General features: G+C 39.6%; 1 protein-coding gene across 6 annotated transcripts in view; it reads right to left on the reverse strand.

Moving 5' to 3' along the window:
- The window catches only part of LOC126187841 (rho GTPase-activating protein 19), a 117,358-nt gene that overhangs the window by 33,198 nt on the left and 65,149 nt on the right, over positions 1–19,011 (reverse strand). For all 6 annotated transcript variants that reach the window (XM_049929149.1, XM_049929150.1, XM_049929145.1 and 3 more), the window contains exons 6-7: positions 13,513–13,671; positions 11,771–12,031 (exon numbers count right to left, since the gene is read on the reverse strand). In XM_049929149.1, the coding sequence (XP_049785106.1) occupies positions 11,771–12,031; positions 13,513–13,671 (420 nt within the window). The remainder of the gene's footprint in view (positions 1–11,770; positions 12,032–13,512; positions 13,672–19,011) is intronic.

Below are 19,011 nucleotides of genomic sequence, written 5' to 3' on the forward strand. Positions count from 1 at the left end.
CAACATCGCAAGCTGAAGATGAATAGAGAGGAAGTATGCGAGGGTATTGAAAGTGTAATAGAGTACATAAAGGGAGACTAAAATCTAATAGTCATGGAGGACTGGAATGCTATCTAGGGGAAGGAGTTAGAAAAGGTTACAGGGGAGTATGGGCTTGTGACAAGGAATGAGAGAGGAGAAAGACTAACTGAATTCTGTGATAAATTTTAGCTAGTAATAGTGAATACTCTGTTCAAGAATCACAAGATGAGGAGGTATACTTGGAAAAGGCTGGCTGATGCAGGAAGATTTCAGTTACATTACTTCATGGTCAGACAGAGATTCCGGAATCAGATACCGGATTGTAAGGTGCAGCCAGGAGCAGGTACAACTCAGATCACAATGTAGTAATGAGGAAGAGTAGGCTGAACTAAGAGATTAGTCAGGAAGTGGGACACGAAAGTACTAAGGAATGACAAGACACACTTGAAGTTCTCTAAGGCTATAGAGACAGCAATAAGGAATAGCTCAGTAGGCAGTACAGTTGAAGAGGAATGAACAACTCAAAAAAGGGCAAACAGAGAAGATGGAAAGAAAAACATAGGGACAAAGAAGGTAACTGTGAAGAAACCATGAGTAACAGAAGAAATACTTCAGCTGATTGATGAAAGAACGAAGTACAAAAATGTGCAGGAAAATTCAGGAATACAGAAATACAAGTCACTGAGGAATGACATAAATAGGAAGTCCAGGAAAGCTAAACCAAAATGGCAGCTTGGAAAATGTGGAGAAATTGAAAAAGAAAGGATTGACAGAAGGACTGACTCAGCATGTAGGAAAGTCAAAACAACTTTCAGCGAAATAAAAAAACAAGGGTGGTAACATTAAGAATTCAACAGGAATCCACTGTGAAATGCAAAAGAAAGAGCGGATAGGTGGGAAGAGTACACTGAAGTGTATTAGGGGGAAGATCTGTCTGATGTGATAGAAAAAGAAACAGGAGTCAATTTAGAAGATGTAGGGGATCCAGTATTGGAATCAGAAATTAAAAGAGCTTTGTAAGATTATGGGCAAATACGGCAGTAATGCTAGGTAACACTCCATCAGAATTTCTAAAATTATTGGGGGAAGTGGCAACAAAACGTCTATTCACATTGTTATGCAAAAAGTACAAGTCTGGTGACATACCATCTGACTTTCGGAAAAATATCATCCACACAATTCCAGCAAGAGCTGACAAGTGTGAGAATTATCACATAGTCAGCTTAACAGCTATTGCATCCAAGTTCCTGACAAGAATAGTATGCAGAAGAATGGAAAAGAAAATTGAGGATGCATTGGATTACAATCAGTTTGGCTTCAGGAAAGGTAAAGGCATGAGAGAGGCAATTCTGCCATTGCAGCTGATAATGGAAGCAAGACTAAAGAAAAATCAAGATACATTCATAGGATTTGTTAACCTGGAAAAAGCATTCGACAATGTAAAATGGTGTAAGATGTTCTAAATTCTGAGAAAAATAGGAGTAAGATACCGGGAGAGATAGGTAATACACAAGAGCCAAGAAGGAATAATAAGAGTGGACAACTAAGAATGAAGTGGACGGATTAAAAAGGGTGTAGGACAGAGATGTTGTCTTTCGCCCCTACTGTTCAACCTGTACAATGAAAAAGCAATGATGGAAATAAAAGAAAGGTTCAGGAGTGGAATTAAAATTCACAGTTAAAGGATATCAGTGAAATAATTTGCTGATGACATTGCTATGCTGTCTGAAAGTGGAGAATTACATGATCCGCTGAATGGAATGAACAGTCTAATGAGTACAGAATATGGACTGAGAGCAAATCAAAGAAAGACGAAAGTAATGAGAAGTAGCAGAAATGTGAACAGTGAGAAACTTAACATCAGGATTCATGGTTACAAAGTAGATGACGTTAAGGAATTCTGCTACCTAGGGAGCAAAATAACCAATGACAGACACAGCAAGGATGACATCAAAAGCAGGCTAGTGCTGGCAAAAGGGGCTTTCCTGGCCAAGAGAATATACGTTTGGAGGACATCATTGTATGTTAATGAAACATGGACATTGGGAAAGCTGAAACAGAAGAGTATCGAAGCATTTGAGATGTGGTGTTACAGACGAATTTTGAAAATTACGTGGACTGATATGGTGAGAAATGAGGAGGATGAGGTGGTTTTACGTAAAATCGTGGACGAAAGGAATATCTGGGAAACACTGACAATGTGAAGGGACAGGATTATAGAATGTGGGTTGAGGCCTCAGGAAGTAACAGCCATGGCACTAGAGGGAGCTGTAGAGGGTAAAAAAATGCAGAGGAAGACTGAAGACAGATTGGAATACATCCTGGAAATAACTGAAGACATAGATTGCAGGTATTACTCTCAGATGAAGAGATTGGCACAGGAAAGGAATTTGTGGAGGGCCACATCAAACCAGTCAGTGCATATGTTTTAGTAGTAATCTCTGTCTTGCATATCACCCTGTCTTCCACCTTTAAGCTATCAGGTTTTCAAATCTCGACTGATGCAGTCCCCAACAGTCAGTCTTTCCTTCTCATTCTCGTATGGTAAGTCTCCCCAGACAACTTGCCAATTACAACAGATTTTTTTTTTATCTAACATTTTTTTTAAAAAGTCAGTAATAGTCATGCAAGCCACCCAAGACACATATATCGATAATGCAGATTATCTAGACAAAATGCGTGCTGTAGGTAAGGTAGGTCCAATAGTTACAAATACAGTAAAACCTGAACTCCTGCAATGGACTATGTTTCAGATTGCATTAATTTTAATGGTGGAAGAACTGGACCATGAACTAATTGAAAGAGGCTCAAAGCGTTACACATACGCAGTTCATCTACATCTACCTCTACACGATTACTCTGCAATTCACATTTAAGTGCTTGGCAGAGGGTTCACCAAACCACAATCATACTATTTCTCTACCATTCCACTCCCGAACAGCGCGCAGGAAAAACAAACACCTAAACCTTTATGTTCGATCTCTGATTTCTCTTATTTTATTTTGATGATCATTCCTACCTATGTAGGTTGGACTCAACAAAATATTTTCACATTCAGAAGAGAAAGTTGGTGACTGAAATTTCGTAAATAGATCTCGCCACGACGAAAAACGTCTTTGCTTTAATGACTTCCATCTCAACTCGCGTATCATATCTGCCACACTCTCTCCCCTATTATGTGATAATACAAAACGAGCTGCCCTTTTTTGCACCCTTTCGATGTCCTCCGTCATTCCCACCTGGTAAGGATCCCACACCGCGCAGCAATATTCTAACAGAGGACAAACGAGTGTAGTGTAAGCTGTCTCTTTAGTGGACTTGTTGCACCTTGTAAGTGTCCTGCCAATGAAACGCAACCTTTGGCTCACCTTCCCCACAACATTATCTATGTGGTCTTTCCAAATGAAGTTGTTCGTAATTTTAACACCCAGGTACTTAGTTGAATTGACAGCCTTAAGAATTGTACTAATTTATCGAGTAATCGAATTCCAACGGATTTCTTTTGGAACTCTTGTGGATCACCTCACACTTTTCGTTATTTAACGTCAACTGCCACCTGCCAAACCATACAGCAATCTTTTCTAAATCGCTTTGCAACTGATACTGGTCTTCGGATGACCTTACTAGATGGTAAATTACAGCATCATCTGCGAACAACCGAAGAGAACTGCTCAGATTGTCACCCAGGTCATTTATATAGATCAGGAACAGCAGAGGTCCCAGGACACTTCCCTGTGGAACACCTGATATCACTTCAGTTTTACTCCATGATTTGCCATCTATTACTAAGAACTGTGACCTTCCTGACAGGAAATCACGAATCCAGTCGCACAACTGAGACAATACCCCATAGGCCCGCAGCTTGATTAGAAGTCGCTTGTGAGGAACAGTGTCAAAAGCTTTCCGGAAATCTAAAAATACGGAATCAACTTGAGATCCCCTTTCGATAGCGGCCATTACTTTGTGCGAATAAAGAGCTAGCTGCGTTGCACAAGAACGATGTTTTCTGAAACCATGCTGATTACGTACCAATACCTCGTTCCCTTCGAGGCGATTCACAATGTTTGAATACAGTATATGTTCCAAAATCCTACTGCAAACCGACGTCAATGATATAGGTCTGTAGTTCGATGGATTACTCCTACTACCCTTCTTAAACACTGGTGCGACCTGCGCAATTTTCCAATCTGTAGGTACAGATCTATCGGAGAGCGACCGGTTGTATATGATTGCTAAGTAGGGAGCTATTGTATCAGCGTAATCTGAAAGGAACCTAATCGGTATACAATCTGGACCTGAAGACTTGCCCGAATCAAGTGATTTGAGTTGCTTCGCAAACCCTAATGTATCTTCTTCTAAGAAACTCCTGCTAGCAGCTGTTCGTGTTTCAAATTCTGGAATATTCCATTCGTCTTACCTGGTGAAGGAATTTCGGGAAACTGCGTTCAATAACTCCGCTTTAGCGGCACAGTCGTCGGTAACAGTACCATCGGCACTGCGCAGCAAAGGTATTGACTGCGTCTTGCCGCTCGTGTACTTTACATACGACCAGAATTTCTTTGGATTTTCTACCAAATTTTGAGACAATGTTTCGTTGTGGAACCTATTAAAGGCATCTCGCATTGAAGTCCGTGCCAAATTTCGCGCGTCTGTAAATTTTAACCAATCTTCGGGATTTCGCATTCTTCTGAACTCCACATGCTTTTTCCGTTGCCTCTGCAACAGCGTTCAGACCTGTTTTGTGTACCATGGGGGATCAGTTCCATCTCTTACCAATTTATGAGGTATGAATCTCTCAATTGCTGTTGCTACTACATCTTTGAATTTGAGCCACATCTCGTCTACATTTGCATAGTCAGTTCGGAAGGAATGGAGATCGTCTCTTAGGAAGGCTTCTAGTGACACTTTATCCGCATTTTTAAATAAAATTATTTTGCGTTTATTTCTGGTGGATTTGGAAGAAACGGTATTGACCCTAACTACAACGAATGTGTGATCACTAATCCCTGTATCAGTCATGATGCTCTCTATTAGCTCTGGATTGTTTGTGGCTAAGAGGTCAAGTGTGTTTTCGCAACCATTTACAATTCGCATCGGTTCGTGGACTAACTGCTCGAAATAATTTTCGGAGAAAGCATTTAGGACAATCTCGGTAGATGTTTTCTGCCTGCCACCGGTTTTGAAAAGTATTTTTGCCAACATATCGAGGGAAGGTTGAAATCCCCACCAACTATAACAGTATGAGTGGGGTATTTATTTGTTACGAGACTCAAATTTTCTCTGAACTTTTCAGCAACTATATCAGAGTATGTGGGTTGGTAGAAGGAGCCAATTATTAACTTAGTTCGGCTGTCAAGTATAACCTCCACCCATACCAATTCACACGGAGTATCTACTTCGAACTAGAACATAAACCACTACTGACAGACACAGACACTCCACCACCAATTCTGCCTAATCTATCTTTCCTGAACACCGTCTGAGACTTCGTAAAAATTTCTGCAGAACTTATTTCAGGCTTTAGCCAGCTTTCTGTACCTATAACGAATTCAGCTTCTGTGCTTTCTATTAGCACTTTAAGCTTAGGGACTTTCCCAGCACAACTACAACAATTTACAACTACAATTCCGACTGTTCCTTGATCCAAGCACGTCCTGTATTTGCCATGCACCCTTTGAGATTGCAGCCCACCCCGTACTTTCCCGAGGCCTTCTAACCTAAAAAACTGACCAGTCCACGCCACACAGCCTCCGCTACCCGTGCAGCTGCCAGCTGAGTGTAGTGAACTCCTGACCTATTCAGCAGAACCCGAAACCCCACCACCCTATGGCTCAAGTCAAGGAATCTGCAGCCAACACGGTCACAAAACCGTCTGAGCCTCTGATTCAGACCCTCCACCCAGCTCTGCACCAAAGGTCCGCAGTTGGTTCTGTCAACAATGCTGCAGATGGTGAGCTCTGCCTTCATCTCGCAAGCAAGACCAGCAGCCTTCAGCAAATCAGATAGCCACTGGAATCCAGAGACAATTTCCTCAGATCCAAAGCGGCACACGTCATTAGTGCCGACATGTGCCACCACCTGCAGCTGGCTGCACCCTGTGCTCTTCATGGCATCCGGAAGGACACTTTCCACATCAGGAATGACTCCACCCGGAATGCACACTGGATTTCTTCCCCTCCTTAGCCGCCATATCCCCAAGGAGTACCATTACGCGCCTAACATTGGAGCTCCCAACTACCAATAAGCCCACCCTCTGTGATTGCCCGGACCTTGAAGGCTGAGAATCATCCTCTGAAACAGGGCAGGCAGCTGCATCTGGCTCAGCCAGAGACAGTACCTGAAATCTGTTTGTCAGACGCACCGGGGAGGCTTTCTGATCAGCCTCCAGGGATGTCTTTCACTGCCTGCCACGCCTTGGAACGACCTCCCAATCAACCACAGGCGAGGGCTCAGCCCCACTGCGGGCAGCAACCGGGGCAACCACAGCAGCAGACCAATCTGGGGACAGACGGGACGAGGTTGACGTCCCCGTGATACCCAAGTCCGGCTCCCCACAGTGGTGCCCATTGGCAACAGCCTCAAGCTGCGCGACCATAACGTGGCATGTGAGAAGGAGGGAAACCTCCACCAACCCCCAAAGATGTGGCAAGTGGTGAAGTACGGGTACCACCACCAATCCCTGAAGATGTGACTTGTGATGAAGTAGGGTTATCACTACCAATTCTCAAAGATGTGCTGTGTGATGAAGAAAGAACAACCCCAATAACCGTCATTGATATGACGTGTGATGATATAGTAACAACCACATCAACCACAAATAATGAGAACATAAATCAGGAGAGTAAGGGCAAAACCACTGTAGGAGTGACACGGTCAGCAAAAGACACAAATTTATGACAAAATATACAGCCATGAAAACAAAATGCAGGAACAAAGTAGTGAACATGAGTGATACAGGAATGGAACGTATGAACAAAAAGGAAGGATGTTAGGTTTTAATGTCCCATTGATAGCAAGGTCAATAAGAGAAAGAAGGAACTAATTAACAGAACGGAATCATGAAGCAGTGGCTGGGTAACGTCCTGCTGAAACATGACTTGCAGTTTTTAGTACCTAGTACTCTCGCCCCCCCCCCTCCCCCCTTCTGATGGCAGTGTGCATGAGTGATTTCTGTGTGTAGAAATAAATATTACATTGCATTCTTCGTGGTCATGAAATGGCATTTGTCCTCCGTAACATTTAGCTATACTGACTGGCTGCTGGACCACATTGAGTTGTATAAATAAAAACAAGAACATTCTCCAGAGTCGATACTCTGAGCAAAAGCACATTCTCACAGAAAGTTCTCAATTTCGTATGAATGAAAACTACTAAGCATAACCTCTGATCTGGGAGGAATTTCTCACTACATCCCCCCCCCCCCCTCCTCTATTGAGTAAGATGTCAGCAAAATCCAACAACTTTGATACTCAGTATGTTTTCATTTGTGTGTGTGTGTTCTACCAAAAGTTTTTCTTACGCTATTTCTGTGCTGAAATGGAAGATTTTGAATTAACCTGCATGATTATTATAAAAGATTATCCTGCTATTATCAGCAAATTACAAACTCTGGCCGTAAGAAGGAAGAAGGCACAGAGTACAAAGGAAATACAACATCATTACAAGGCTAGTTTAGGAAAAGACATTTCAGTTGGGCAGATTATGAAAAAACTGCACAATATGAAGTCACACATCAAGTCTAAGATGGATGTAAATAAGATAAGCAATATTAAGATCTCACTAAAAACTGGAAACAAATGTTTCTGAAGTTTTTAGACGGAGATGATTGCAACCCAACTATCAACAGAATCCCTTGTAAGTCCTATTCTTCTCATATCTTTTTATTATGGGCTTAATGCTTTGAAACTGTGAATCAGCAAAATATTTATTTTTAACGTGTGAAAATGAAACAATGTTTGGTGAAATTCATCTGATATTTGAGCACTTTTCTGTAAAATTATCACAGTGTACTATGCATGAAATTGGACAAACTCATCCCACAGTTCTGCACAAACCTGCTGCTATATGTACTAACTAGAAACTGAATCATGACACACACTATCATCATCATCATCATCATCATCATCATCATCATCTTTAACTTTTTTTACTTGTGCCGCACCTCTGCTATCATTTCTTCCCCAGAGAGTAGTCTGGAGGTATTTGATAACAATTGTAAATTCTTCAAACCACAATCAGTTTTGCAGCAACTGCAAATTGTCACAGCAGACACTACAGACCTGATGGGGCCAGAAATCATTATACCTTCACAATCGCCTGTTTTGGGATCTGAGAATGTGCCGAAACGACGCAGACTAAGTGTGGGAATGGACAAGATGATGAATTTGTCTAATTCAGAGCTGCAACGACTAGTGTTATTGTACCAATTAGATACCCTGAAGTGGAAGCAGCAGAAATTTATGCGTCAAGAACAAGAAAATAAATAGAATGAATTGTATAATGTCACTGTACAACACCATTTTTTATTAATGAAAACATGTTTTTTAAGTGAAAGTTTGTTTAATTCTTTGTTTACCAAATTCCATATCCTCTTAAAGAAATAATTCAGTACAAATTTCTTTTCAGTGCAACAATAAGAGTAACATTATCCAATTTGGAATGTTAATAAATGTGTGCACTTTCTTACTGAATTGTCAGGCAAATTCCTTCATCACATCCTTGTAACAATTTTTGGAAAAATGGAACAAAAACAGTAACTTGTTTCTATTGTAAATGTTACAGCTTAGACAGTTTGTGCACTTATTTTCTTGAGTATTCGAAAATTCTGTTCCAGATTGAATTGTTACAAGTTAAACAATTTTTTATGATGATCAACGAGAGAGGAGGAAGAAAAACACTGAACTGCATTTTATTATGTGACATCAGAGCACTTTTTTTATATTCTTCAAAATAATATTTCGTAGTATCTGAAGAAGAAATTATTTTAATTACAAAAAATACATTAATTAGGTTTCATTATGTAATGTTTTGACAGACTCCCTTACACTACAGTTGGCGTATTACATTAATAATTTCCCATCTTCTATATGATACACATACACGTGTTTGCTGCTTCCCCTTCTCCCAATAATGGAAGATTGTTGTCATCGTCGCTAGGTGCCTCAAAATCCTCATCGCCTATATCTTTTGCTACATTGTGCAAAACAAAACAGACTGTTATCACATGGGGGGCTTTTATTTGGGCATGCCTTATTTTATTTCATTTGTTGGAAAGGGTGCCTCCTTTTCTTCTGCAATTTTTCGGGAAGAACGCGATTCACCAGCCAAATAATGTTTCCACTGTTAAATCTATATAAACTTCTACAGTTTATTTCTTCTATGTTCCTTCATATTACATATATCTTTTTTTTGCCTTTGGAGAATCATAAATCCTGCCATTTTCACTAAAAACACTCGGTAACACTTAACCACAACACAGCTCAACGTATGCTATGGAGCTAACTCACAGAAACAGAGAATGTTCTCCGCTTGTGAGAAACTTCTTTGGTTTTATTCATATGAAATCACAGAATGTTCGTTGTTTTGAGCAACTTCCCCCATCCTTCAATTCATGTTGAGAACATACTTGGGTGAAGTATATTCTCAGACTCACTTTACTCATGCAAACCAGAGAACTTTCTCCAAACTTTTGAGTGTAAAGTATATTCTTCGGTTTATTCATACAACCCATTATGTGACCACAGGATAAAATGACTGCCACTTGGTACATATAGCCGTAACAGAGTTATCAGCAGTGAGTGTTGGCCAGAGCTGTAGCGCTACAATAGGTATGAATGTGCCAGTGTCCATAATTTGTTACTATATGCTGGCACAATTTTGTCACTATGTCCTGGAATGGACTGAAGCATCTACAATATTGCATTGGCTCCCTTTACCCAGAAACCACAAATATCTTAGATTGCACTGTCTACATGAAAAAAATTCATGTGCTGATTGGAAGTTTGCAGGTTTTAGTTAGTTATCCTCCCCTACAGCACTGCCCTCATACACATTACAATGCCACTGTACTGCTGAGTGTTACAGAGCACAAACGCCAATTCATTGTCACCAATGAATGCAAACATAAAATCTTCACTTCCACATACAGAAAAGACTCTGAACAGTACGCACATTGCAATTGAAGAAGGGGAGGAGACGGCAGTTAGAGCACCTGGTGTTCAACTTCCTTCAGAAAAGTTCACGTCATTCCTTAGCAGGACACTGCATAACCATGTATGATGAGAAATATAATCCTCTTGAAGAGTAACCAAGCCCTCAGCTTACAGTGCTTTCACATTCGATCATCATCTTCACCATCAAACATGTTTATGATAGTGTTGGTTAGCAACTTGTTTGGTTCTTGCAATCTTCCAGCAAACAATGTCAATATTCTAGGGACTCTTACTCAAACAGCATGGAGAAAGATTCCCTAGAACATACCCTGGACTTCTATTGGTGGACATGCTTCAACACAGACTGACATGTTTTGATCAGAATGCTACTGAAAAATGCCTCTATTAATCTAAATAATAATTGCAAAGCAAGAAAAGTAAACACCACTCACAGATTAAGTCTTAGGCCTGCTCTGACTGGCTGACTGCTGCCTTACAGGGCAGAGTGAGATGCAATCTACGATTGTGGGACTTGTAATCAGCATGTTGTCAACCCCTCCAGCCATTATTGCCACCAGATAAGTCCTGATTATGCCACTACTTCTTATCTATGCAGCTCCTCATTTGATACCACAAGGGCTGAAAGGTCCCCACACCAGACCTCACTACCTCAGGAAAAGTCTGAAGAGCTACTGGCAATCAAACCCGGGTTCTTCAATGCTGAAGATGGCGACACTAAGCATTCAGGTAAAGATGGTCAACAAAAACGGTTAAATACAAAATTCTTCTTGTAAAAGTGACAAGCTGCTGTTGCTGCCAACTGTCATATATGCATAGCATCACATCACCATCACCCCTCTTACAATGTCAACACATAGGCATTTAATCACAGATGCACCCTGTCTATTCTACTAGAAACTCAGCAGGTCTCACGAGGATAAACACAACACACTTATCCCAACAGTGGCAATGCCTGTTTAAGCTTCACAAGAGGACATATTGTTTCAACATTTGCCAAAACTTGTTAAAACAGTGGAAATGTTACTGCTAGGTATTTGGTGTTAGCCTTCAAATAATGACAAAACTATAGTAATGAACAGCAGTAGATTTATACAACACACAACAGTGAAGCACTTGGGGTACCACCAATCATTATTAGGTTATTATCACAAAAGTAAACATGGAATGCAGGATGTCAAGAGGGGGGAGGGGGAGGAGGGAGGGGGGAGGAGAGATGGGGAGGGGGGGAGGGGGAGGAGGGAGGGGAGATGGGGAGGAGGGAGGGGGGAGGAGGGAGGGGGGAGGAGGGAGGGGGAGGAGGAGGGAGGGGGAGGGGGTTGGGAGGGGGAGGGGGTTGGGAGGGGGAGGGGGTTGGGAGGGGGAGGGGGTTGGGAGGGGGTTGGGAGGGGGAGGGGGAGGGAGGGAGGGGGAGGGGGAGGGAGGGAGGGGGAGGGGGAGGGGGGAGGGAGGGAGGGGGAGGGGGGAGGGAGGGAGGGGGAGGGGGGAGGGAGGGAGGGGGAGGGAGAGAGAGAGACACAACAATTTATGTGCAAAAAGTTACTGTTACAACAAAACCAATTCGATTAAAAATGACATACCTTAATAGAATCACCCAAACTACGGCTTCGGCCATGTGGTTTGAAACGTAACGGTGTACCATGACCATTTTCTCGATTAAACTGTTTCACAAGACGACGTTTGTGTTGAGACTCTGGCAGTGTCTGAATGTGGGCATAGAGTTGGGCCAGTGCTACCTCAGTGGGATCTCCCACCTGTTTATGAACTTCTGCTGAGCGTTCACGATCGACAAATGAGAACACTGTACTTGCTGTTAAACCATCAGTGCTTACTCTACACACCTGTAAATAGATAAAGATAACTATTTAAGGAACTTTACTTTTAAGTCAAGATAAATGAGATGATGATCTACGAACACACAGGATACGTGGAACGTCTCATTTAACTTTTTAAATACTGTGTGATGTATTAGATTTTTAGCTTGTGGTGTGTAACAAGAGAAAACAAGTTGTGTGTCAGAACCACCAATTTTTGGTTTAAACAGCACAGAACTTTCTAAGGCATGATCTTAATGAAGGAAATAACCTTTTGCATTTACCCCTTTCAGTTACGTGCGTAGCTACAGCTCGAAGTGAAACATAGCTACAGCTCGAAGTGAAATATGAATCATATTGAAATCTTCTCAAATCTTCTATTTTTATTAACAAACAACTCCTGTTGTTTTATTTTTTTTGCGACATGCACAATTTTACATTTCTAAACATTTAAAGCAAGTTGCCAATCTCTGTACCGCTTTGAAATCTTATAAAGATCTGACTGAATATTTATGTAGTCTCTTTGATTCAGCACTTCATTACAGACAACTGCATCATCTGCAAACAGTCTGAGGTTACTATTAATATTATCTGCAAAGTCATTAATATGCAACATGAACAATAGTCCCAACACACTTCAATGAGGCACACCTGAAGTTACTTTTACATCTAATGATGACTCTCCATCCAAGGTAACAAGCTGTGACCTCTCTGCCATAAAGTAGTCAATCCAGTCACAGATTTCAGTTGATACATCATATGATCAAAATTTTTTACAAGTGTAGGTGTAAAATTATAAAGAATGTAGCAACCAGTCGCAGAAACATAATTTATTTATCTTGTTACAAATCAATTTTGACTGATATCAGTCATCATCGGTGCATTTTTCTAACCGATACATGCCACAAGTAGAAGTACTGTCCTTGGAAGATTTCTATCATGAAGCCAAGGACAGTACTTCTACTTATGGCATATATCAGTTAGAAAACTGCACCAATGATGACTGATATCAGTCGAAATCTACTTGCAACAAGATAGATAAATTATGTTTCCGCAGCTGGTTGCTACATTCTTTATAATTTTATATTCCATGGCCGCTGCACAGAAAGGGAACCTTATGGAGCCCAACATTCAAAAGTGTAGGTGTGGTACTGAGTCAAATGCTTTCCAGACATCAATAAATGCTGCATCAATGGAACTTCAAAATAGGATGTGCACAAATTTAAATTTGCTGATTGGAACATTTTCACTTAACCACAATTCCAGCTAATCCTATTTAGATAATCAATTCTCTACTGTACTTAATAATCCAACAGAAATAATGTACATAACTCCCGAAAGTTGAGAGCCTTGAGTTCTCATCTTTAGTACATATTTCCTAAAATAATAAACTGAAACAGTAATAATAAAAGTTTTTGATAAATTATGTACAAAATTTGTTCATTCAGACATTGGAGCACATTGATACAACTGTGAAAAAAGATTAAGGAAAATGAAATTTGTCAAACCTTTGGTGTTATTCTTGATTTATTATGCTCAATCCAGAAAGCACGAACATCTGTAGCCAATTTTGGTGGAATATTGAACAAGTTCTTTTCCTGCTTGATCATGAAAGCAATTACACCACACATTTTCTGAGAATTGTCATGCAAAGCTTCTGGTGTCAGCTATAATAACAAACAACATGGAGTTAGATATTTTCACAATGACAACAGGCTGATCATTTACATGACTGTCTAACATTAATCCTAATCCATTATTATTATTATTTTGAGTTTTGTGTACAGTGATTTATAAACAAGTATGTTAAATAACACACACACACACACACACACACACACACACACACACACACACACACACACACACACACACACACAGATATATATATATATATATATATATATATATATATATATATTAAATTTTCAAAAATTATTCCTTGGAGTATCTACATATGCATCTATATTCTCCAAAGCATCTTATGGAATATAGTGAAAGTCATATACCATCATCAGTTCCTGTTCCAACACCAGGCATGAGCAGAAAGGACTTTTGTTAATCCTCCGCATGAGCTTCAATCTCCTGTATTTTATCCTCATAATCTTTTTGTGGGAGAAAGCAAAAGACTGGGCAACTCTTCCAGGAATGTGCACTCTCGGAATTGTGACAAACTTCTCCACAATGTACGACACCTCTCTTGTTGTGACTGGCACTGGACTTACTATGCAAATCAGAAATGAAAAGCAATGCTCTATTTGAATAAAGCTTCTTTATTCTCTCTATTAATTTTACCTGGTAAGGGCAATGTACTCAGGAACAATATTCAAGTGTCAGTTGAATGAGTTTTGTAAGTTCTCTCACGGGTGGACTATACTTCTTGAGGATTCCTGTAATGAATCTGTCTGGTCTCTGTCTTTCCCATTTTTGTATCTGAAGATTTCTATCAGTTAAGAATGGCATACTGTGTTCCATTTGTGACAAACTCTTCAATCCAATTACAAAGCTGGTCTGATATCCTGTACACCTGCATTTGCCTCATCGGGTGACAGAGTAAACCTGTACTGAGTGCTTTCCAGAAGTCAAGGAAATAGAGCCCTGCAAACATGTGGCTTATCCACATGGTCTGCACATGCCTGCTGTTTGAGAGAGCACAAAAACACTTCGAGAATGTTGGTGGAACTTGACGAATATGACTGATGCTTCCTTGCCTAACAACATAAGCGAGTGAGCATTTGGATGCAGCCATGCGGATGTCACACACTTCTCCACAACCACGTGAATATCATGGGCTCACAGTAACTTCCACATCGGCCGTGCATTTGCAGTGTGCAATGCATTTTGTTCACCACCAGAGTTGGACAACATTTCTTCAAATGATGAATGACACATACAGGTTCAAAAACAATATATGTTACTCATGTTACTCACAACTAGCAAATAAAAATATTTACTCAAAACATTCACTTACATGCCATCTGTGAATGTAAAACATTGTGAAAATTAAATAAATTTGAAATCAAAAATCAAATGAGATTTATTGCTCCAATTCTTTGCCATTTATTAGATGTACTTTATGTTGCTTTTAAATGAGTTTTCAAAAATACTCTCTTTTTCAAACATCTCACCGGAAAGTTTATTTCATTTTCAAAGATTTGTCATTACGACGCACTAGAGAAAATATGTTTTACTCATGTAAAGAGGATATCAGTATGATACATTTCCTGAAATTTTCTTTATTTCAGGACAGCGGTACAAGACTTTCAAATTACAATACCTTCAGCAAAAACAGAGAAATCATCAATTCTGCTGTAATCTTTTTGCAAAATTAGTTGTAATTCAATCTTAGCTTCTCCACTCACATCACATTTAAAATAAAATTATCTTTTTATGATGTAACATCATTTGAAACTAGTGGCCTAATTCTTTCTTTTTTTATATGTATGTAGTCTGTTGTAGGCCTCCCTTGGTCACAGGTAGCAATGCAGGTGAACTATTTATTTTTAAATCGTGGATGATAAGCAATTACTGCAGTTTGTGCATTGGCACTTTCTCGATCAGAAACATTGCCAGTGTGCTACAATATTATGAACACATATAGTGGACCAAAAAACTGTTCCTATTCTAAAGGAAAGCTTACTCAGAGTTAATCCCAAAATATTTTAGAATGACCCGGGATGTTCACCAGCATTCCATAAAACCTAAGGAAGGTGCTGCAGATTCAGAGTTTTTGTCAGCTACATACTCACCTTTGGCACCTTAATTAGTGTATTCATGCATGTTAGTAGGGGAAGGGAGAAAGTACCAAAAGGTGCAGAGACAGTTGAATTGGAGTCTGTAAGTAATGTAACTGCTAAGGTCATCCGCCCATTAATATTTTCACGTTGCACTTGTAAAGCAAGTAAAGCTCAACCTGAAGGTTGACCTTAACACTGTAGTGCTCTACTAGGCATAGTGATGTGTCCTTGATGTTCTCCCACGTATGAACTGACTAACATAGCCAGTTGGAGTCGGACCTACATTTCATCATGCACTTCGAAACATAGTGCAACTTGAATTGGCATTTATGTCATTGTTAGGGGTGGAAGAAGTGTTAAGTAGGACCAACAGGGGAGTGAACCCCAAACTTTTAGTTTTGTAGCCTGGAACTTAACCCACTGAGCCATATTTCTGTAAAAATCATAGATAAATTAGTTATGAAACAGAAACTGCACTGAGCCAGGAGAATGAACAGCAGTTTTAGAATTCTGTACAAGATGCAAACAAGAACACCAGCGTTCTAGATGATTTATTATTTAAACTATGAATACTTATTCACAAATAATATGAAAAGGATAGTTGCTACTCACCAAACAGCGGAGGTGCCAAGTCACAAATTAGGCAGAACAAAAAAAGACTGTCGGAAAGCGAGCTTTAGGCCCTCTCTCTCTCTCTCTCTCTCTCTCTCTCTCTCTCTCTCTCTGTGTGTGTGTGTGTGTGTGTGTGTGTGTGTGTGTGTGTGTGTGTGTGTTTTTGACAAAGGCTCTGCTCTATTGGCCAAAAGCTCACTTTACGACAGTCTTTTTCCTGTGCCTATCTACAACTCAGCATCTCCGTTATATGGTGAGTAGCAACTATCCTTTTCATAACGTTACATTCCATCTTGGATTTTCCACTGTTTTATTCATCAATTGTTTTGCATCATTTACATCTTGCTGTGACCTGCAGAACGCAGCTGCCTCCGTGTCAATATGATTGTTTCCCACAGCTTCGTACTTGTATATGAAAATTTGTTTAATTAAACTTACATAATCTAAATTTTGCAGGCCTTCAGATCAAGATTTCACATCTTATCGCTCTCCAATCTTTATCATGGTTTCTTACTTCACCGACCGACTAGTACACCTCTTTATATTCCTCTTCTATTACATTTGTTGGCCTTTCTTATAGAAGTTTCTTTAATGAAAACAGTCAGCAGGTAAGTAAGAGTGTCCTCATAGTAATAATTATTAATATTGGCCCTATGCAATATTATTATGACAAACTAATGCTAACAGCTGCTCAGCATGGGAACGTCTTGCCATCACTGGAATGGAAATCACATGACTGGATTCAGCGTCTCCTATTGGCCATAATGGACTAGTTCCTCTTTGCACTCATGTTGGGGGCTTCGTGTCTATTGTACTGTGAACGGGGTTGCCATCACTGCAAGAAAAGCTCAGAATACTGTTGTGGTGCTGTTCTTCCATAACATTACATGAAACCATACACAAAGTAATTAACAACCAGCTTTTCATCAGTAAACCTATCCATACAGCTGTGTAACACTGTTAATTTACAACTAATATTGCCAGGAAAACAAACTCACAAGAGAGAAGAGCAGTACTTAAAGCAAGCTTTAAGGCAGAGAGTAAAATGGATACTACTGTTGACGATAGCAGGTACCGTGAGCGAATACAAACAAGACGCACATACCATCAACATCTGCACTGTTGTGCACCATTTTCAGTGAAATACGGAAACAAATATAATTGGGGCACGAGACCAAACAAAATGCTATAACTCTGTAATGAGGCCCAGGGACTGTGGAACATGTATACCAAAATACTACGATGATATCCCTAAACAACCACTGAAAGCTTACAGATGGAATTGTGGTTGACCCTGCATATCTGCAAATCAAAATCATCACAAATAAGACATCACAATTACAGAGAAATAGTGATGTCTACACTAGCAACACCAGAGGAGAAAAATGGCCTTTATTTAACCATTGTTAAAATTTTTGTTGGCTCAGAAAGGAATTCAAAATGCAGCAAAAAAAAAATAATTTTTTTTATAACACACAATGTCTGACCGGCAGAAAAACAAGTTTTAAAGCTAGACTAAAACCATTTTTCCTGGACAACACTTTCCACTCAATGGACAAATTTTTATTTGAAAACTAGTTGTTTTTAAGTGTAGTTACATGGGTGGGACTAAAAAATAATGGGTTCATTAACATTAACACTAATCACATACACATATCCTATGAATCAACTCACTACTGATCATTTCGATAACAGAACTGTTCAAATGATGTGCCGTATTTTACAGCTTATTAGACACTACACACTACAAACTATGAACTGCACCTTCATTTTTAAGCAATTTTTTAAAAAAATAACATTTTTATTATTAGTTTGCACAGCCAGGCTAAAAAAATTCTTAGTTTACAAAACCTAATTGATGCTTAAAATCCTTGAAAATCATCATCTCAACTTTCTTCTTCTTCTTCTTCTTCATCATCGAAAAACTTGACAATAACGTCTTACCTCACCCTAGACTACGACTCTTATCCATTGACACACTTGTTTGAGTGTAGGTTGTTTAAAAGCTCCCTTTGGGGTGAATACATGTTGGGCTTCATCCATGATCCATTTGTTCCATTACTCCCTCATATACACTTTAAATGGTTTATTTATCGAGACATCAAGAGGCTGCAATTGTGAAGTAAGTCCTCTCGGAATAACAACAAAATCTGTATTTCCCAGTCTCAATTACTCTTTCAGAGAATTTTTCAAATGTGTACTAAACTGATGTAGCACCAGAAGATAACTCTTCTTTAATAAAGCACCTTTCCTTACCTCCCACTCTGTTGATCCATAATTTCACAACAGCTTCATCCATCCAACCCTTGTCATGTATGCAAACACCACCACCTTAGTATATTTCAGAAGGTTCTGGCACTGTTTAGCACTTTAAAATGATCATTGGATTAAGTTTAGTTCCATCAGCATGACATGAAAGGAAAACAGTTTAGTGCACTTTTTCATGTCCATTTGTTTTTCTTGTTACAGTTTTAGCACCTTTCATGGCAATAGTTTATTTCTCGGCACATCAAATGTGGGAGGAGTCTCATCCACATTCACTACTTCGCTTAGTTCCACACTGGTTTTCTTTCAGTGTTGAATAATAAAGTGATGGAAAGATAATATTCTCTCTTCATACTCTTGTGGCGTTTTCTGAGAGATTTTGGTTTTTGTTTG

The sequence above is a fragment of the Schistocerca cancellata genome, chromosome 5, assembly GCF_023864275.1.
Source record: "Schistocerca cancellata isolate TAMUIC-IGC-003103 chromosome 5, iqSchCanc2.1, whole genome shotgun sequence".
NCBI classification, from domain to species: Eukaryota; Metazoa; Arthropoda; class Insecta; order Orthoptera; family Acrididae; genus Schistocerca; species Schistocerca cancellata.